The following is a 22,969-nucleotide window of genomic DNA, read 5'->3' on the forward strand; positions in this document are numbered from 1 at the left end:
CATACTGAAATTATTGTTTAGATGCTTGTAGAGTGGAGTGTCAGGTGATACTGGTATGAAACGGTGAGTGGTCTTATCGTGCAGACTGCCCCGTCCCGTCAAACCGTGGCATGCCTTAGAGTACGTTCCAAATCTGCTGCCTGGTTGTTCCAACTGGGCGGGAGTAGGCTCAGATGCCATTACCTGACTTGCGCCGATCCGGCTCTGAACATAGTACCCAATAAAGGACTATGTCAGCCTCCCTACTTGCATAGATAACCATGGGATCATAAAGGCGACTATTCCAGCGGAGTTGGATAGCGACTCTTAGCAGGAACCCATAACAGATGATCCATCAAAACAAACAACTAGCGGAATGTGAAGGAGAGGCTTCTGGACCCATCAGTAATTGGCTAAGGCTCCAACCAAGGAAGGAGGCGCCCAACATCAACTTAAGAGAGAACAGTGTGGGCCTAGACACTGTGACGACAGCAGGCACTGTATCTGTGAGGTGATTGATGACCCAATACTAATCGAGGCCATGGATCGCAATAGAGAGTACCTCCAGAAACGCAGGTGGCTGCTGAGCAACTCGATGCCATCATCAAGTTTGTTAAGAGCAAAATCAATATCAGCAAGGACTTGAAAACGAGTCTGCTGGAACTGCGACCATCAGTCCTAGCTGCAAAGCAGGACTATTAGAAATCCAATGCACAACTTGGCACGGTAGAAGGCAAAAAAGACACAAAGTCGTGCCAGACTGAAGCGATTTTCTTCACAGGCAACGCGAATATATTAGATGATATTGTTCGATAAGCGATGCGAAAGAAAGGACCTTCCGAGGATGAATACGTGGCGAAAAGACGTATGGTTACTAAGGAAAAAATGACCTACACGGCCATCCTCCAGTTCGGAAGGGCTGGCACGAGCCAAGGTCCGCGATCAAGAGGACATGGCAAAAGTGGAGAGGCCAACACGTTTAAGGCCAAGAAAGCCAAGAAAAAGGAGCCACGGAATAGGCCGAACCAAGCGGTGCTTCCACAGGATCCACGGGTGTAAAACAACAGCAACCCGTGAATACGAGTCGGAAAGAAAAAAGAAAGAAGAAAACTGGAAACGGTGACCAAGGAGAATTCTGAACCGAAAACAGCGAAACGTAGGAATTTGAGCGAGGCCTTCGTTATCAAAACGGAGGAAGCGAAATACGCCGAGGTTCTAAAAGCGATGCGAAGCACGGAGAAGTTATCGCCATTTGGCGCAGATGTGCGGAGCACAAGGCGGACTAGGATTGGTGAAATGATCCTAATCTTAAAGAAACACGTCAAACAAAAGGGTGCAGTCTACAAGCAACTGACACAAGAAGTACTTGCGACGCGGTTGATGTAAGATCCCTGACTGCAGAAGCGACTCTCCAGTGTAAAAATCGGGATGAGGTCACCGATGCAGCGGAGGTCTCGGCTGCCCTCAAAGAGCAGTGTCACGTCGACGTAGCCAGTAAGGCCATCCACCTTAGAAAGGGCCCGCTGGGCACCCAGAAGGTGGCGATCATGTTGCCGGTTGCAGAGGCAAAAAGAGCGAATGCAATGGTCCCGAAAGCAGTAAGAGTAGAGCAAGCCAAAATAGAAGTAACACAGTCGAGTTTAAACCACTGTGATGCAGCCCAGCAGCTGCTTTGCCTGTCAGTCTCGGAAACGAAAACCGAAGTTGTGTTACTATCCGATCCATATCGCATGCCAGCAAACAGCGGGAACTAGGTGGCGGATAGGTCTCAACAGCTAGCAGCTATAGGGATGACAGGTCGATACCCAATCCAAGAAGTAGTCTCTATGTCAAATGACGGTTTTGCGAAAGCGAACATTAAGCGTGTTCTATTGCCGTTGCTACGCGCCCCCAAGATGGCTAGTAGTGATAGCTGGTAACATTAATGCATGGGCAGTGAAGGGGGGTAGCCGCATTAAATGTAGAGCTGGCAACTGTAGGTACAGTGGCCATTAGTGTGGGACAAAATTTAGATTCTCGCTCCAGTCCACATTTTGGATTGCATTAAGGTCCCATAACAACTGTGAAAAATTTCAGCTCGATCGGAGAAACTATATTTTAGCGCCAGCCGTTCAAAGTTTGTATGGGATTTACTATGGGAATACTTACTTTTGCAAAGAAAAATCGCCAGAGGTTCCCATTGATCTCTATAAAAATTCTGAACACAGTATTTTTACGACGAAGAATATTGCCGAAGACCGCCAAACAATCCGACAAGTTATTCAATGAAAACCTATTGGCAACCCGACGTTGATTAACACGTAAAGGAATAACAATAATAACAAAAAACGGGCAAAATTTCCGCATAGTCTATGCTTGATAACTTTTTTCACAAGCATCGGATTGTTTTGCGGTCTTCGGCAATGTTGTTCATCGTAGAAATACCTATCGAGATCTGTGTTCAGAATTTTTATAGAGGTCAATGGGCGGCCTCTGGCGATTTTTCTTTGCAAAAGTAAGTTTTCCCATAGTAAATCTCATACAAACTTTGAACGGCTGGCACTAAAATATAGTTTCTCCGATCGAGCTGAAATTTTTCACAGTTGTTATGGGACCTAAATTCAATCCAAAAAGTGGACTGGAGAGAGAATCTAAATTTTTCATATAACCGTGTCCCAGGCTAGTGGCCATCTTCAGCAGAAATGGTGCAGAATTGATTATCGACGTAACATTCTGTAGACCTTACAGCAATCATGAACTGGCGCATTGATGACGGTTACACTTATAGCGATCATCAAGCGATTCGCTGTTGTATAATGTTTGGCGGATGGAGGGCAAGGCAATGTAACTCGACCCAAGTCCCAGGTTCGAAAACTGCGCGCTTCGACGGTGAAGTATTCACTGAAGCCCTAAGGCTCGAACAAAATGAAGCTGAAGTAGAAGAATCCAAACTGCCAGATTGGAAGGAATTGGTAAGCTTCTTGAAGAATCTTTGCCGCATTTTGGAAAACTTGGAGTGCCTACACAAAAGCTGTGGTACTGGTTCTTCGAATCGCTCTAACCCCATTTCGTCTGCCTCTAGACCTCGTACTTCACCGTCCAACCGTCCCATTGTTGCGAAGCAAAATTAACTGCTTTGTGTGCCGACATAATCACTATATCAACCAGTGTGAAGAACTTCTAAAACTGAATCCCCAACGTGCTTCAACTGTCTTTCCAGCAGTCACACTGCAGTGCAATACACCAGAAGCTTGTGCCGCACGTGCCAGAAAAAGTACAATACGCTGCTTCATCTGGAATCGAAACAATCACTTCCGGCGGTCCCGAGTGAAAACATTCCGCTCGCGCAATCCTAACCTCAACGAGTAATTCCACCAACTGAACCTTCCGTGTGGAACACTACCGTCTCCCAAGTCCTTCGGTCGTTTCTCATTCGACGTCTGTGACTCGAACACCGGACCTTTGGGTCCCTAAACCGGTACCATACCACTTCACCACAGACCGCTGCATGAATAAGGTGTGATTATTTGCCAACATGAATGGAAGTTTGCTATACAGCACACACGCTTTGTTGTTCTTTAAAGCCCACCGCCAGAAAATACCAACCTTGGGTGGCAAATTTTGCAAAGTCATTGCGATTTCATTTGATGCTAATCTGCATTGGTATAATATAATAATATGATCTGTCAGTTAATACATCTTGATGCGATTCTAGATTATACTATTTACGGCATGGTTTGTTGTCAACAAAGTTTGTCGACAATGAATCGTAGTGGAGAATTATATACAATTTGTGTTAACATTTATTCGTTTTGATTTGACATATTGTGCGATTCTGATTTTTGACGTATGAATATGAGATTTTTGGCGCACATCCTTATACGATACGTGGTTTACTGGGTATCCAACGACTTGGTCTGAAGAAGATCAAAGGCAATAGTTACGGGAGTCTGTGGCAACACGTCGTCCATCCAATACAAGGTGCGTATGGTGATTCATTGAAACACATCAAAATTTTAAACAGAGATCGAAATCCTAGTTACCAAGAATAATACAACCGATTTGCCAATCGAAGGATTCAATACAACCTCTCTGATGATACCAAACAATCTCCCTTTGGCGGATCCTTTCAACATTCCAAATAAAATTAATGTCCATATTGACGCTAAATTCCTGGAAGGCAATCGAGTTCCCGTACAAAATAGCAGCAGGAAACTATTTTTGAATGGGTAATCGGTGGAAAGCCCAGTTGTTTCTGCACTTGTCTCGAACGAAAATCTGGACTTCCTGTTGAGGATTTTTTGGGAAACCAAAGTTGGCAGCATTGAGTCAACGGGAACGGCTGCGATGCATTGTATGGGCAGATTCCCTATCCAGGAAGTGGTGAACAATTAAGGTGATGGCTTCGTTATCGATAAAATAAACGGTGTTGATGTATGCAGTTGTTTTGCACTTCCGTGGTGGACAGTGGAGCAGTTCAGCCAGCTGGTGGATTGGAAGGAAGCCGATACTCATTGCAGGAGACTTCAATGCCTGGGCTGTGAAATGGGGTAGCAGAGTGACCTAGACTAGAGGATACATCCTTAGCGAAGCTAGATGTAAGATTGTGCAACGAAGGCTCCGTTAGCACATTTTGGAGAAACGGAAGGGAATCTATCATTGACGTTACATTTTGCAGTCATGCATTGTCGTCGAATTTGAACTGGAGAGTTTTGAGGGGTACACTCATGGCGCTCGGTCAACGGAACCCTGCGCCAACAATGGGAAGAATAACAAACGAGTGGAAGTGTAAGAGGACAAGGATCGTTGCGGAACTTCGTCAAGACGGTGATAACAAAGTTATCGACGCCACCGAACTGAAACAAAGGAAGGTAACGGCTTGTGACGCAACTATGCCGCGAAAACTGGAGCCGAGGGACAAACGGCGACCAGCTTACTGGTGGAATGACACACTCAGCACACTTCGCGCTGCTTGTCTCAGAGCCAGAAGGCGTGCTCAAAGAGCAGGGACGGAAATGGAAAGAAGGGAACGATGGACGGCTTTTCGAGAAGCTAGGACAGCACTCAAACGGGAGATCAAGTTTAGTTAATCTAATTGCTTCAAGGAGCTGGGCCGAGATGCAGACACCAATCCATGAGGTAATGCGTATCGAGTCGTTAAGGCCTCTCGACATCATCTGAGATGTGCCCAGACAAGCTGAATTTGATCGTGGATTTGGATCGGTGATTTTCACCGTACGGTGAAGACGCAGCAGCAATCGTTGAGGAACGACAAGTGTCTAACGTCAAGCTTTAAGAAGCGGAGAAACTACTAAATTCAAAGAAAGCCTCCGGTCCAGATGAAATACTGAATGTAGCGCTGAAAGCTGGCATAACCGGACATGTTCAAGAAGGTATTGCAGAAGTGCCTTGACGAAGGTAGCCTTCCAGGAATATAGAAGATCCAGACGATCGGCTGAATTTCAACAGCCACGTTGATTACGCATACGAAAAGTCTAAAAAGGCAATGAACGTTATAGCTAGAGCCAGTACGAGGCGTCTGCTAGATAACGTCTCGTCATCGATACTTAGGTATGGAGTTTCTGCTTGGGGCAAGGCACTACAAACAAAACGGAGCCACGAAAAGCTGAGCAGAGCGTTCCGGCTGATGGCAGTGCAAGTGACCAGTGCGTATAGAAAGATATCGTCAGATGCTGTATGCGTTATTGCCGGTATGATCCCCATCTACATCACGGAGTGCTACCATATCAGGTCATGGATTTTTTAGAAAGTATCTCCATAGATTTGGACATGCAGAGTCGCCACACTGCTCAGGCAGCCCAAACATCGAGGAGACACAGCGACATGTAGTTTTTGACTGCCCAAGATACGTGCAAATGTGGAACGAAATGCACGGAAGCAGTGACGGAGATTTAAAACCCGACAACATCGTGCAGAAAATGTGTCAACACGTAAGTACGTAACACGCGGTGAACAGAGCGATAACGCATATCATTTTGAGAAGACCCAAGGATATCGGGCCACGATCGGAGTCGGCTAGATTCTCTGCCGGCGACTAGTTGAGTAGTCCGTAGATGACGATTATTGGTAATTTCGGCTTTCAGTCACGCTTCGTTCGTGACTGAAAGCTGAAATCTCCAATTATCATCATGCGCCGAGGAGAATCGACCACGAGGAATCGCCGGTTTTGGGTCGACGGGGCGCTTACGTACCGGAAGTCACCCCTCAACAGGAATCGCAAGATCGACCTCGGTATCCAGTTGGTCCACCCGAAGAGCATGACGAGCAGCGCAGAAAAGTTTAGAGAACCAACAAACACAGGAGCATCTATCATAAAGAGTCTCACATGGCCCAGGCGTGTGGCTGGTACCTAAATTTAAGTGACGGAACAGAGACAAATCATGGACGAGAACAGCTTTCGCGGGAAGCTCACAAGATTGATCAGAGCAACGATGAACGATGTGCAAAACTGCGTGAAGATCTCGGGCGAACACTCCAGTTCGTTTGAGTCTCGGTGGGGACTACGACAGGGCGATGGACTTTCGTGCCTGTTATTCAATATTGCGCTTGAAGGTGTTATGCGGAGAGCCGGACTTAACAGTCGAGGCACGATTTTTACGAGATGCGAACAATTTGTTTGCTTCGCGGACGACATGGATATTATTGGGAGAAAATTTGAAACGGTGGCAGATTTGTACACCCGCCTAAAACGCGAAGCAACAAGAGTCGGGCTAATGGTGAGTGCGTCGAAAACAAAGTACATGCTGGTTGGCGGAACTGAGCGCGACAGGACCCGCCTAGGAAGCAGTGTTACGATAGACGGAGATACCTTCGAGGTGGTGGACGAGTTCGCCTACCTCGGATCCTTGTTGACGGCTGACAACAATGTTAGTCGGGAAATACGAAGGCGCATCATCAGCGTAAGTCGTGCCTTCTATGGGCTCCAGAAGAAACTGCGGTCCAGAAAGATTCACCCCCGCACCAAATGTACGATGTACAAAACGCTCATAAGACCGGTAGTCCTCTATGGGCATGAGGCGTGGACTATGCTCGAGGAGGACTTGCAAGCTCTTGGGGTTTTCGAACACCGAGTGCTAAAGAGCTCACTCAACTCTACGGCGAACCCAGTAATCAGAACGAATTGAGGCAGATGTGACGAAATGGCGCAGTATTTGGTACATCATAGAACAAAGCTACTGAATTGTTGATCAACAGCAACTGTAAACCGGTTAAGTGATCGAGGCCAACGTCACAGGACGGAAGGTCGGTCAGATTGATCTTCAACAGCCACGTCAAGTATACATCGGAGAAGGCAGCAAAAGCGGTTCAGAGTGTAGTTAGATGCGGAGACTGGACTGAGTGAAATGGGAGTAGTACCGGTAATGGGTCGTCCAGGCACCTGAGAACTCGAAGTCATCCGTCAACCGGAATCGCAGGACCGATCTCGGCACCCCGGTGTAGGCAAATAGATTGCGAAATAGTCAATCGCCACCGTACAGCACTATAAACTTTGGACAACTGGAGAACTCACCCGAAAAGTCCGACATTTATATTTAGGTATGATTCTTCATAAGCGTTACATCCAGAGTGACAACACTATGCGAAGTGCTTTGCTTCAATTGAAGTTAACTCATTATTATAGATCATCCATAATTCAACCCGACGGAGTGATTGTACCTGATCAGATGTTTCTTGGTTCAAGACTTGCTCTAGCATTTTAATTTACTCTGTTGAACATAAACGGATGCGCGAGTCATGACGTTTTGGCATTTGGTTCATGATTCCGATCATTTGGAATTTAACCAGCAACAAAAACATAACGCGAGTGGTGCGTTACGGCAGTCTAACTCATGATATAATTAGTCCGAATCAAAGTGTATTTTTCATAAGATAAAACACACTGGAATCATGGTATAATGAGTCATAATCTTGTTTTCAGATTCTGATTTCTACTCGTGTAGGTGACATATAGATTTAGGTAGCATAATAATCATATTGACCTCAGTTGATTTTTTCGGGAATGCATATTATGTTTCAAAGTTTGCTAGAAAAACATGAAAAGGAAATGTTCGCTTATTATTTGAAGATTACAGAAGAAAAGCTGATTGAAATAATCGTATGATGATTGAACATGGAGATTCTAAGCACTAATGAATGAATATGATTCAAAGAACTAAAAGCGAAACCAGCCAATTTCGAAAACAGACTTTTTTATAGTAAGAATTTTTCACAACAGTACATGCTACAATAAAAAAAAAGCTATAAAAGTAAATCCAAGCAGAAAGGATGAAATAAATTTTGGATTTGTTGAGAAGTAAGATAACTCAAACAATATTTTGGTAATTTAATTGTTCTGTAATGCTAAAACGTATTCATTTTAATTGACAGCCTTAACGGATAACAGTTTCATGGAGCTACGACTTCTGAAAGCACTAAATTTTGACACCTAAATGGTACGACAATGTTCTAAAGCATCGAATTCTAGCTCTTAACTAATCTAGCTACTTCGTACTTCCAATCACAACAACATTTAAGCTGTTAAAAATCATAATTTTCTACGTAACCGAGTTATCAACTCATAATTTAATCATGTAGGTTTACACGGAAAACAACAAATGTGGAATATTCAATGCTGTGATGAATGCGTTCCTGCATGTGCACCGAACACGTGGACCTTGTGTGATGAATAATGACCATGAGTGGGATGGATGCGTTTTGTGTGCGTGTGTGTATTGAGTGTTCTGCGTGCTAATATGGAAGCAATATCAATTGGTTTGATCTTAGATCTATTCATCGGGAAAATCATCATCCCTTCTGCAAACGAAATCGAACAATTGGACATGAGAGCATTTATTTATAACTCCGTAAAATCAATACCCACATGTTTGGGAAGGGCGACTGGCAATTAAATGAGCCAGATTTATTTTCATGCAGATTTTGTTTACGTGTTCCACAAGGATGTGGTAGTCGAGCCGTGTCGGTCCGAATCGCTGCGGTAACACAACAGCTGACGAACGGTATGCAAGGGGAACGTTTGTGCATGTCGAGATATAGAGTAAGGGGGGGCAAAAGTTCGACCCTAGTGGAATAATCAATATTTCTTGAAAACTCTAACAGTTGAAAATACATAAATACCGCACAGTGGATGAACAACATTTTGCATACAATATTGCTGAACAAACTTGTGTCAAAATATTCACCCATATTTAGTTGAAAAAGTTTCAAAATTCTCTAAAACTAACAAATAAATTTCTTCAATATTTGGAGTGAAATTCACTTACTTGAATAACATTGGAATCACAATAACATTTGAAACATTTGTTTTGAATTGAGCTAGAAATCTTGGAAAACTTTTGCCCCACCTCACTCTATACGGAATGCACCTACATGATGCACAACGAGCTGGATGGACAACTCCCCGTGAGCCGCGTGGGAAAGTGTGTAATTTGTTGGAGAATGGGAAAATTGTAGGGCCACCCCCACATTCGACTCGTTGCGGGAATATCTGTCTGTCGAGTAGGTGAGGAAATGTACAGTTTCATCAAATGTATGTTTAATGATCGACAACCGAATGTAGGAAAAATTAATTAAAACAAAACAGAGAAAACCAGGTTGATAATTACATCGACAACGACAACAGTTATAATTGAAAATAGCGAAAATAATGTTTGTCATCAAAGGGCAACAGCGGCGATGTTATTTTCATTGAACATTATTCCACATCAATTGATTTACCAGCAATCTAAATGGTCTAGTTGTGCTTCAAAAATAGTACTTTTCAGTGCTACTTTTATGCCTATTGATCCCTTTGCGATCCTTGTTCTGACTCGTGCCTTGGATTTTTCGTTGGAACCGTTGTAAATGCTAACGGTGACAATCCTTGTTGGACATCGTCTTGGAAAAAAAAAACTTCCAAGCAGGTAACTTCTTCACTAGATATGGTTGCTACCACGAACAACAGGAAGAGTGAACCTCCTTTCAAAAAGGCATATTAATACTTCCACTAAACGTGGCAAGAGAGTAATCAGTTTGATATTTATCGATTTGAGTGAGGAAGCAAAGGGTGCCTCCAATCGTGATCAGTATTTCCGAATTCTGAGGATTTAGGCAGAAGATCTTGAACTCCAAAGAAAAGAGACTAATTACGAACTTCTTCACAAATAGTTTACAAATGACGACAAAACTGAACATTTGTTCAAGTTCTTCGGGTTCAGGGCAGCAACTTATTCAGGGTAGTGCCGTTTGGGATAAGGGGCTGTTCATTAATTACGTAAGACAATTTCGCTGGTAATCCTAACCCCCCTCCCCCCATGGTAAGATTGTTTGTTTGCAAATTAAAAATAATTTATACGGCGCGTAAGAAATCTTAACACCCTCCCCCTCCCCATTACCTCATTCGTAATTAATGGATGACCCCTAATGATCCATTCGGTGTAATGGCTTTCGGGGTAATAGCGTTCAGGGTAATGGCATTCTAGGTAGTGGCGGGGTAATGGGGAGAATTTCATCTTAATTGTACATTTTCGAGGACTCCAAACTTAGTAAGACAGCGTCCATTTAATACGTAACGGAATAATTGGAAATTTTTGATCTCCTCCCCTTCGTAGTGCTTTTGTATGTAAAGTTTAAAAATTGTGTATGAACCGTAACGCTTAAGCCTACTCCCCTAGAGCATTACGTAATTTGTAGATGGCGCTCAATGCCAATAATGGCACAGGCTATGCCCTTACGATCATCGAAGAAGGGAAGGAATATTAGTGTGATGTCCATTGCTACTAGAGACTGAGATCACCTCTGCATCTCCATGATTTCCACAGGCAGTAGCGTAGCTGGGGGGATGCGGCAATTAAGTTTTTAACGAACTAAAATGTATATAGGCAAGGAAAATCAGGTTTTAAGGGGACCTGAATTGATAATAAGTAGGGCCCCTATGTAATCCAGTATATTTATAATGGTTTCGTGTATTTCATCGCTATAAAACAGTACTTTTTAAATGAGCTTCGTAGTTTCATTCGATTAATTACACAGCTTAATAAAAATTACATTTTAACTTATCTCAAAGATCAAATTATGTGTTTCTAGTAGATTTGGGGTCGCTTAATCTGATACCATTCTAAGAAATGTTCTAGCTCGTCAAAGTTTTTAGCTACAGGTCACCAAAGATGCATAAAACACTGGTTTCATTGATGTTTTCATGAAATTTAAAGTATGATTTATCAAACTTTTTTGTGATTTTATTCACCAAACATTCTGGATAAGACTTTAACTTTTGTATTAGATACAATTTGCTTGAAATTACAGGATAAAATTTAGATTGAATCGATTTTTTCAACACGCTTGCAGTCCCCATACAAAATTCTTCGTTTCCCTTAATCGGAAGTATACAACACTTTTCTAAACCAACATAAAATAACTTTTAAGCATTAAAACAATTATGAACTTTGTCTATAAGTATTGCTATACACATGGAATTTGTATTCTGTGACAAATTAAGCGAAATGATTGCCATACAAGCTGGAAAACTTGCATGCAAGTTGGCTGAACTAGCCTAATTTTGCATTTTCAACAGCAAATATATCAACTAGACGTGCTATGATATTTTGGAAAACGGCAATGAATTCAGTAACCTTTAATTAAGTAAATAGCGGTATTTTGACGGTTGAGACAAAAACGTGCTCCGCAGTGTTATCGAACATCTTGGGGCCCTCTATAGCTTGAGCCTTAGGAAGCCAGAAACTGGTTGAGATATATTTTGTTATGAGCCACATCCTGAACAAAGGCAAAAATAATATTTGTACACAATATTTTAAACATTATTGAAAATTACTGAAACATTTTACGATAACGTGAACAAAGGAGAACAAGCTAGCTTTTTTCACGAATACTTACAGGAATCCCACCAGAAATTGTTATAATGATTCCTCTAGCAGTTCTCCAATGAATTCGTCTGGAAATTCCTTGAATGGTTTCTTGAGATATGCAAAGAGAATTTATTCAAAATTTTCTCCAGAAAATCATTCAGCAGTCAGAATTACTGTACAGTTTTTTTTCCAGAACCAGGGATTCCTCATAAATTTCTCTATAAATTAAGATTTTTTCAAAGGAAATTTAAATTATTTTTGAAGTTAATTCTACTTGGATTCATAAATTTATTACATTCGTTTAGTATTCAAAGCCACAAGCCTCCAAGAGTTACAATCAAGATTTTCCAGGGGTTTCCAAAAGGAAATTTCGGTGGAGTTCTGAAGACCCATGCAAGACTTTCTAAAGAGCCAAAAAGAGATCCGTAGATCTTTGTAACACTTCTCTTTTGTAGTAGTTGATCATGTATTTTATCAGTGATATTTATAGGATTTCGTTTAGAAATATCTTAAGGATTATTTTTCTAGCATCCTCTTGGACAAATTCATAGGAAAATTTTCTAAGGGTATTATAGGAAAAAAAATGAGGGTACCATTGGAAAAAAAATTGGTTTAATTCTGCAAGGTACATCGAATGAAAATCCTGGAGGAATTCCTTGGGAAGTCTGTGAAGGAATCGTTCAATGTATTCCTGAAGAAATCTTCGATATAATAGCTGAAGGAAACTACGTGCAAATATTTGAACTACATTCTGATGAAATTCCTGAAGGAAATCATTGAATCCCACACAAACTTTAAAAAGGCGTTTCGAGAGTTGTCTGGTCGTATTAGAGTGTCGTTGCAAGGGGGAGGTTTCTGATTGAAAAAAAAAACCTGGTTAACTAACTGGCTTGCTACATAGGTATATTTTCTGTTGAGTTATCTTGAAATGAATTCATCCAGGAATTCCTCAAAGAATTTGATAAAGAAATTCTTTTTGGAATTTCTTTCTGTTTTCCATTATACATTTTTCTTTAGATTGTCTATGAACCATTCCAACAATTTGTTCCACAAATCATTCTTGGGAGCAGGGCTGTTTAATGTCCTGAATATCACCTGACATTGACAATTGAGTTTTGCTAAAATCACCGGAAAATATTTTCTTCGGTGACTTTTTCCGAATCACTATTGGTTGGCAATATTTGCTAACACAACGTTTCGCATGGAACATGGGAACTATAAGCATTTGAATTTTTCCAAAATGTTGACATTTAACAACACTTCCTGGAAGTGTCTCAAATTGCTTCATCGGGTCCCCAATAATATCTCAAGACATTTTTCTACCTTTAAAAAGTTTCGAAAATTTCTATAAAATCTCTACAAATATTTCACGAAGAATTTGTCTAAAGACACTTCCAATGAATCGTCTATGGAATCATGACAATTGTTATTTAAGTACAGGGAATCACGTCGTTAATCTTAGATCCCACCAATTTCTTCATGCGTTCCTTCTCGAACTAAATCGGAAATCGCATCCTTAATTACGCTTAAGTAATTAAGTTTTTTTTTTTTTTCAAAGAATCTTGTCAAGATTTTGTTCGTTTATTAATCAATTCTTTCAATATTTTTTTTTCCTCGGATATATCCAGTGATCTCTCAAGATATTCTTCGAACAATTTATCCTGATGTTTCGTGGTTTTCATCTAATAAGCTTAAAAAGTCCTTCAAAAATCTACTTTCCTTGGAATTCTTGATTAAATGGTGCCTGCGTGTTCTCGTGGATATGTAGGTAAATAGGTAGGTAAATTATAACATGAGAGAGACGCGTCTTCTACCTTATTGAACTTCTACACAATATTATGGTCGAATCTTCTCGTATGCAATATTGTACGGAACAATAAATGATTGTGTTGATATTCACAAAGTCCGGCTGATTGTACTAATCGAACTATTGAACTCTTTGTAAGGACTGTTCATTTTATAAAGTGGACACTTTCAGCATGCTGTATCTTTTTAATATATCAATGAAATTGCAATCGGTTTTCTGTACATCGTTCGACTAATATTGTATAATGTTGTGATAATAAAAAATCCTCCAGAATGACTAAATTTCATACGAACCTGAAACAACGTTTAAAATGATCGATTTTTTGAGGTTATCAAAAAAAAAATGATTGTTAGAAATTGGCTGGAAAATTCGGCAATATTCATTTTTAATTCTCATAAAATGCTTGTTCATCTAGCACGATCAATCAAAAGCCTGTTATAAAATATTAAGTTATTTTTGGAGCAATAATTTTACAGATATCATAAAATCATTATGCACTAATATTTTTAGAGAAAAAATTTTTAAATTTAAATGGAACTGATATGACCAGAATTTTTGAATTTAAAGTACGTCCTGACGGAAGAGCTAATATGGAATAAATATGAAGAATGACTTTCGCCTTCATAGAGTTCTTTATTTAGTCCCCACGTCACATTTAAAGCACAATAGAAAAACAAATGATTTATTTTTAGAAGACCTCTTAAAGCACAATGACAATCATCAAAATTGGCAGCACTGCTGTCATAAAATCGATTTTATTTTCCACGTAAGATATATTAGTCTTAGATTAACGATTGAAAAATTTGGAAAAAACGTTTACAATTAGCTTTAGGTCGATAAATATGTGTACATGATTTTTAAAGTATGTGATTTTTTAGTAAAACGACCATACAGAGTAAAATTATAATTAAGACTGCGGTTAAAACTCACGATTAAGCTCTCGTTTATACAAATCCAGTTTGTTTAGTAATCTAGACTAGTTCTGAAAACGATTTTTACTTTTCTTTTTGGCTGGGAGTGAAAGGATGCATCCATGGTGTATCAGCAAATTTAACCATAAATGGATAAATCACTAAAGTTACCTTACTTCAGAGAATTGTGTAATATTATTGATTTTTATAAAGCTACACCTTTAGTAGAAAAGTAAAGGATACCAACATACAGTTTGTTCATAAAAATGAGGATTTTTGTTTAGCGAAAAATAATGTTTAACTTTGACAAATAGCTTTCCTAAGCAGTTTTTGGAAAAAAAAATATATAGTTCTTCAACCAAATGCATTTGGTAAGATCTTAAATTTTCATAACATTCTAGAATAACAGTTGAATGATGTACAGAAAACCGATTACGATTTTATCAATAAATAAAAGAGATATAGCATAAACAAAGTGTCCACTTTATAAAATGAACAGTCCTTAATGTGTAAATAATTTTGTTCCGGTATAGAACGATTAACGAAGAAATGGTTGGTACAGTGCATCACAGAATAGTACGGATGTGGTGTGTGCGATTTGAAGTCTCAGCATGAGGCATGTTGGCAAAACACCCCAGTCGCTTGCTGGTGGCCTCAAATCTACGACCAATTAAAAAGTTCATTCTGAGTAACCTCTGACAAATTTATATTATACTTCGAGGAATTTCATTTCCTGCCAAGAAGTAATACAGCATTTACAAAAACCAGAAACTGCACTGCGAACATCTCCAAGCAATGTCTCTTAGATTACAAAACTCTTCAGATAAAGAACGAAGAAATAAAGGATCTTATAAAAAATTTCAGAAAATAATTCTGATAGAAATTTCATTGCTATTGCTCATTTATAATCTCAAAGTGACTGTTATGCAGTTATAATTACCAATGTGACAAAACAACTTGGTATTTTTTTTTCGAATTTTCTAGAACAATCTCACAGATTTCAGTAAGTTGATTGAAAGTATTTATCATTTGATGGCTCTCCCCGGTATTTACTCCAATTTGTTACAATTCGAATGTGACTGTTATGCAGTTATGGGCAGTGTTCTTCCTAGGTTTATTGTCTTCGTCTTATTAAGAATAATGAAACCGAATTATACAAGAGAAGTTCGCTTCTCTTTTATAAAGATCTTTAGAAGATTTACAATAAAACGTAAAGACAAAATATCGAAGCCTGTGTGCACTAGAGTGGCCCATATTGATCAGACTACAAAAATCTTAAGTTACATCTTCCAAATGTGTTAGCTTTCGGAGGTCCAAGAAGCTGCTGTAAAAATTTGAGCGGAATCCATCAATTCAAGGGGATAAACGAGTTTGAGTTGATGGATCCCACTCCAACTTTCAGTGTAGCCTCTGGGGATCCAAATGAACCAATTTGGGGTGTAACTTATTTGAGATTTTGTCAAGTTGAGATTTTCTATATGGGAATGGACACCATCCTGATAGGAACATTATTATCCTCTTGTATTAATTCCAACACCGCTAGCGCATGATGGCTCACCACAGTAGCATGTCCGAAAGAACTTGTAACTATTGAGAACCAGAGCTACAGGTCCAAAGCCCTGATAAAGGTGAATGGTTGTGATGGCTATGACCGTGGTCATCATGTGAAGAACAAACGGACAATGCTGTATCGTGTCAGCATCGAGAAGGCAGCCCCTCTAGCACGATGTAAATAGCGCAACCCTGGTTTGGTGGCCTATTGAAACTCTTCAAGGCAAAAGTAGAGCAAACGGATTGATTTTACGGCAAGAGACCCGGCAACGAATAAAGGACAACGATTTAAAAGTTGGATCTTGGGATGTGAGAACTTTGAATGTACCCGCGCGTGTTGGGCTCCTGGCTCGTGAACTGCGGAATGTCGGCGTGAACGTGGCAGCTATCCAGAAAATACGTTGGTCGAGAACCAGAGAACGCGAATTCCGATAGGTGGGCCAACACTTTATTCAAGTACCACATCAACTACAGCGGTGGCGACAGAGCAGAACGTGGAGTTGGCTTCATAGTGATTGGAAAGCAGATAAAGCTAATTATTCGGTGGAAACCGGTAAACGACTGAACTGCCCATAACTGCAAAACAGTCACATTCGACATTTTTTACAAATTGGAGTTAATACCATAAAGTGGCATCAAATGATAAATACTTTCGATCAACTTACTGAAATCTGTGAGATTGTTCTTGACAATTCGAAAAAAAAATACCAAGTTGTTTTGTCACATTGGTAATAATAATCGCAAAACAGTCACATTGAGATTTTAAATTAGCCTCGTAAAGTAATGGCAATGAAATTTCTATCAGAATAATTTTCTGACAATTCACCTAGTATGCGATATGAGATGTACAAAATATTAGCCTCAAATAAGCAATTTTGAGTTCCTGGTAATTTTTAGAAATTTCAGGTTCCTCCCATACTCCCATAAAATGCATACTTGGTATTCCATTTACTCAATGCCTACTTTTGTCGAATGTTACAAATATGCAGTTATGGGCAGTGAATCTGTGTGTTTAGAATGAAGGGCAAGTTCTTCAACTACAGCTTGATCAGCATATATACATCAACGAACGATAAGCCCGATGACATGAAGGATGAGTTCTATGAGAGCCTGGATAAGGCTTACGGAAAGTGCCCAAAACAAGATGTCAAGATAGTCATCGGCGACACAAATGCGCAGATTGGGAAAGAAAATATCTTCCGACCTGTTATTGGAACGGAAAGTCTTCATTCCGTTACCAATGATAATGGCCTGCGACTAGTCACCTTCGCTGCTGCTAGAGGGATGGCAATCAGCTGTACCTACTTCGCACGAAAAAATATCCGCAAACACACCTGGCGACACCCAAGTGGCGATGCCTGCTCCCAAATAGACCACGTGCTGGTTGATGGGCGACATTTCTCAGATGTTGTGGATGTCAGGACCTTCCGAGGCCTTAATATCGACTCGGATCATTATCTCGATGTAGCTCCAATTCGGGTGCGGTTATCCAGCGTCATGAGTTCCACAACAAACAGAACGCTGCGCTTCAATATACAACGCTTGTCGACTGATGGGGTAGCTGCGCAGTACCGTCAGCAACTAGACGAGCAGTTGGGAAGAATCAACGTTGCTGGAGACGTCGACAGCCTGTGGGACTCTATCCACGAAGCTGTGACAACTACGGTGCGGGACGTGTTTGGCACTGGTCAACGACGAAGATGAAACGACTGGTTCGATGAAGAGTGCCAGAGAGTGACAGACATGAAGAATGTCGCCAGAAGCCGTATGCTTGTGGTCGGTAACCGACAAAACAGAGAGCGGTACAGGGCAGCGAGTGTCGAAGAAAAGCGAATCCACCGCAGAAAGAAAAGGCAGCACGAAGAAAGTGTGGTAACTGAAGCTCAAGAAAGCATGAACCGGAATGATATGCGGAGATTCTATGCAACGGTCAATGGTGCGCGGCACCCGCCATGTGCAATGATCGAGAAGGGAATTTGCTGACCGATAAAACGGCGGAGGCTGCCAGGTGGAATGAGCACTTTCAGCAATTGTTGAACGGTGAAAATGGAAATGTAGCGAGAAACAGGATGAACATAGATGATGACGATCAAGCTGTGAACACACCGACCATAGGAGAGGTTAAAAAAGGCTATCAGCGAGCTGAAGAACTGTAAGGCTGCTGGGAAGGACGAGATACCGGTCGAGCTTCTCAAGCACGGAAGTGAGCAGCTTTACCAGTCAATCCACCGAGTACTTCTGAAGGTATGGGTGAACGCCCACTGGCTGGTTGGATGGCCTCATCCGCCCTATCTATAAGAAAGGGCACAGACTGGAGTGTGCCAATTACAGAGGAATTACCCTTCTGAATTCGGCGTGTAAAATTCTGTCACGCATCCTGTTTAACAGACTGAGACCTTCGTCGGCGAATACCAAGCTGATTTTCGTGAAGGCTGTTCGACAACCGACCAGATGTTTAGCTTGCGAATGATTCTAGAAAAGAAATGAGCTTTGACAAATAATGTCTGAACATGGTTTTCCGACGAAACTAATTAGGCTGATACGTGCTACGCTGGATGGTTCGAAATCAAGTGTTCGGATTGCAGACGAGGTGTCAACCTCGTTCGTGACGTTAGACGGGTTGAAGCAGGGAGACGCACTTTCGAATTTACTGTTCAAGATTGTACTCGAGGGTGCTATTAGGAGATCTGGCGTGCAGATAAATGGCACTATTATCACAAAGTCGCACATGCTCCTTGGCTTTGCGGACGATATAGATCTAATTGGAATCGATCGCAGGTCAGTGGAAGAGGCCTTCGTGCCTTCGTGGAGACAGTGAGGATAGACCTGACCATTAATTCTACCAAAACGAAGTACATGGTTGCAGGTAGAGATAGAGTGAGAGTTGGTGGTGTAGGTGCTGAATTAGTGTTTGATGGGGATGTGTTTGAAGTTGTTGAAGAATTTGTTTACCTTGAAACACTTGTGACATGTAACAACGGCGTTTACCGCGAAGTGAAAGACGAGTTGCGGCTGCGGACTACGGACTACGTAATCAGCTTAGGTCCCGCAGCTTGCAAACGGAAACAAAATTCGCCCTGTATAAAACATTGATTCTTCCGGTGGCTCTCTACGGGCACGAAGCGTGGACGTTGAAAGAGGCAGACCGGAAAGCTTTCGGTGTTTTCGAGCGTAAAGTGCTGCGGACAATACTCGATGAGAAACTTGAAAATGATGTGTGGCACAGACGAGTTGTATCAAGTGTACAAAGATGCGAATATTATCAAGCGTGTAAAATACGGCAGACTTCAGTGGGATGGTCACTTAGTGCGAATATCGGAAGAAAGAATTGCGAAAATAATATTCAGCAGGGAACCAGGTAGAGGTCGACGGCTTCTGGGAAGACCACGAATACGCTGGCTGTACGCAGTGGAAGAGGACCTGGCGACCCTAAACGTTCGGGGCAACTGGAGAAGTTTCGCCCAAGACCGACGAAGATGGAGCTTTAAAATACGCCCGGCAATGGCGTGATGCTACGCTGTAGCCATCAAGGTATCAAGGTAAGTATTAATTCCAGTTAAATGCTGTTATTAGGGAAAAGCTCTAATTTTCGACCTACAAGAATTGTACCAATTTTCGGATTTTTATAAAAAGTAGGCCAAAATTATCTTGATGGGTTGGAAGCAAATGCCAGGTCGAAAATTGGTGCTTTCTCCCTATACTATTGTTGTCTATTTACCTGATTTTTAACAGTTTTAGATTTTTTTTTTGGGGGATGGGTTTCTGGGATATGTTGTACAATCATCAAAAATCACAGAGTAGATGATGTTATAATTTTAATAAAATACTTAAAATAAAATCTCATTCGTGTCCTACACTTTTTTTTTTAATTTTAGGTCGATTTATGTAAAATATATGGCCATATTTTATTTGGATGTAGCTCTGTCACAAGATAGGTAATTATGCTTACTACCAACTGCCCATACATTGTGTGATAGGCACTAATTAGGGAAAAAACAAATTCTAACAAAACCCTTTTCTTGTGTTATATGTAATGTTTTAGCTTGATTAATACTCGCTTAAATTGGTCCACTATTTACACTTCTTCTTCGTCTTCATCTTTTCCTTGGCACTACGTCCCCACAGACAGAGTCCGCTTCTCAGCTTAGTTTCACAGTTATTATCTGAGAGCTTTATTTGTAAATGTTGCCATTTTCGCATTCGTATATCATTCGGCAGGTACGACGATACTCTATGCCCAGGGAAGTCAAGGAAAATTCCATTACGAAAAGATCCTGGACCGACCGGGAATCAAACCCTGACACCTTAAGCATGGCATTGCTTTGTAGCCACGGACTCTATCCACTCTGCTTATGAAAGCATATGTCTTCTTTCTTTATTTCAAAAGTAAATGAGAAAGTCTTACTTCAAAAGTCAGTGACTGACATAATGGAAGCTTTTAAATGAAGCGTTGATTGGTTTCTTTTTGAGATATAAATATGAAACTTCTGCCATCAAAATGGGAACCTAAAATTGATTACACAGTGGGAAACATTCCCCATTAGGATACATCGTTACCTGCATTAGTCGGTGTCAAACATCGGTGCCAACTCCAAATGTTTTCCATCCCTGACCCAAATGACCTCAAACAAGTGACAAATCGTGTCACATGGTTTGCAATCACCTTCCATAAACGAACTGTGTACGGGTACACACCAAACTCAGCTGAACTTTCCCCAACAATAAGGTGATTGACCCGCCCTGTGGTGACCTAACGCCGGACACTGGACCACGTGGGTGGCACACCATTTCCGATGGCGTGAAATTGATGATCCCGCATCGAATTTTTGCTCTCAGCTGCCAAGAGTTAAGACACGACCATGGTGACAATGACTGAGGGAGTTAATTGCATTTTAATGTTCGCCTGGTTCGGTCGATCTCCGGTCAAATTTGATTAATTACCGATGTTGTTCAAAAATTGGCGTTGGCCACATTTGGTTACTAGAACGCTAAAACCTCGTTTTACGCAGCTTTTTTACGTAAATTCAATTTATGGGTACGTGGGGCATTTTTTTTTAATTTTTTTATTAGAATCATTCCAAACATTACATTAGTTTCTTATATCTAGGTGTTCTGTGTTAGACAACACTATCATCCTAATTTGGTAAAACAAATTCAAGACGGTAGGCGGGACGTAGTGAGTATTTGCTCTTAAACATTCTTGAAGTTCCAATGAAAAAAGGAGGTGCTTTGAATATACCTTTGAATCATACCTGGAGAAAAAAATAAAAAAATGTGATTCAGACCTTTTTTGAGGCTTCTTCAAGTGAACTTCAATACTTCCGGCTAGTTTATCATTTGGACTCAGATCTAAATTACTTGAATTTGAAGTGAATAAGACTTAAGTCACTTGAATAATAAGTAGAAAAACTTAATCATTTGATAATGAAGTAAATCAGTGCTAATTACTTGAATATGAAGTGAATCAAAACTGAATCACTGGATGTGAATCGAACCTTAACCTTAATTTAAGGTGAATCAGAGTGTGATATGAAGTAATATGAAGTAATTCAGAGCTGATTTACATATCTAAACTCCAAGTAATTTGGGAGAAGACTTTAATCTGTACCAATTGTAGCCTGACTAAGATCCACAATAACCAATAATGTGATTAGCATACTGATTCGTTCTAAACGAGCATAGTTTCTTGAAATCCTGAAGATGAATTTCTTACGAATAAATTCGAATACGCAAAACCTCATTTTAGGAACCGACTACATATATGAACCAATTTAAATTACGAACACCCCGATCTAGTTCGTAAGTTGCGGATCCAGTGTAGCTTCAAAACTCGCCGATGTTGCCCTTTTCAAAAACAAATCAGAACGGAAAACGAGTAAAATTGAAACAGAAAAAATACGACATCGATTTTCTCGCATAAATTCTAAATGGCGGTGGTTTACCACTGGGAATTGAGACCGGGAGCATTGCTCACCACTGCTCGTTTCCTTCCCCTCGTCGCAATCCACAATGTGTTCCCACATTCGAAACCAAATCTAGCACATCCAACATTTGCGCGATAGCATAAGAGGATGGTGGATACTTACCCTAGCACGTGAGTGAGTCGTGGCCGCGTCGGGCCTATCGTGACCCCCATGGGCCGAAAGCTCGCCACCTCCTCCCCGCTGATTGGCCGCCATGAACTCGTGCGTCCGGTAGGCTAATTCCGGGCATTTTTTCCTCCGCGGCAAGGGCGGTTCGTTGATCGATGCTGTCCGATGGGTGAGGGCGTGTAGAAGGGAAAGAAGGAGCAAGATTTTTTTTCACAAGGTTAGTATGTTATGTTGATCGAGTAATGCCAAGCAAAACTAAGCTAAACAGCTACAGCGAGGAGGATTTCGAAACAATGAGAGCTTATTTGGGACGACATATTCTGCGAAAAATTTACCGATAAGTATATCCAATTTCGATCACGTTTTTTCAAACTTACCAGAGAAAATTAATGTTAAAGCACACTACATACATTACCACTAGCCGATTTTTCTACAACGCTATCCGTTCTATCTAGATGACTGCTAAATAATCCAGTATTTTCTACTAATGTTTATACAATGCTAAAGAAAATAAAGCAATGACGATGATAGGGTAACTACGTGTTGCTATTTTAACCAACATTAATCCAATACTGTTACCATGAATCCAACTACTAACTGTTCAAACTAACGAAATTTGTATAGCTTATATTTTCAATATCGATACTACCAGGTCAGGCGGAGTAACAGGGGGTTTCAAACATATTAGTTCACGGAACATTTTGCTGAATTGAATAAATGCATGATGCACCTCTGCATTGATTGCCGTAGAATTTTTGTTTACCACAGAACAGCATAACATAGACTGAC

General features: G+C 40.7%; 1 protein-coding gene across 10 annotated transcripts in view; it reads right to left on the reverse strand.

Moving 5' to 3' along the window:
* LOC5564690 (rhoGEF domain-containing protein gxcI) overlaps nucleotides 1–22,969 on the reverse strand; it is a 179,198-nt gene that overhangs the window by 71,935 nt on the left and 84,294 nt on the right. For all 10 annotated transcript variants that reach the window (XM_021837312.1, XM_021837315.1, XM_021837313.1 and 7 more), the window contains one exon: nucleotides 22,175–22,338. In XM_021837312.1, the coding sequence (XP_021693004.1) occupies nucleotides 22,175–22,338 (164 nt within the window). The remainder of the gene's footprint in view (nucleotides 1–22,174; nucleotides 22,339–22,969) is intronic.

The sequence above is a fragment of the Aedes aegypti genome, chromosome 1 (assembly GCF_002204515.2).
Source record: "Aedes aegypti strain LVP_AGWG chromosome 1, AaegL5.0 Primary Assembly, whole genome shotgun sequence".
In the NCBI taxonomy this organism is placed as follows: domain Eukaryota; kingdom Metazoa; phylum Arthropoda; class Insecta; order Diptera; family Culicidae; genus Aedes; species Aedes aegypti.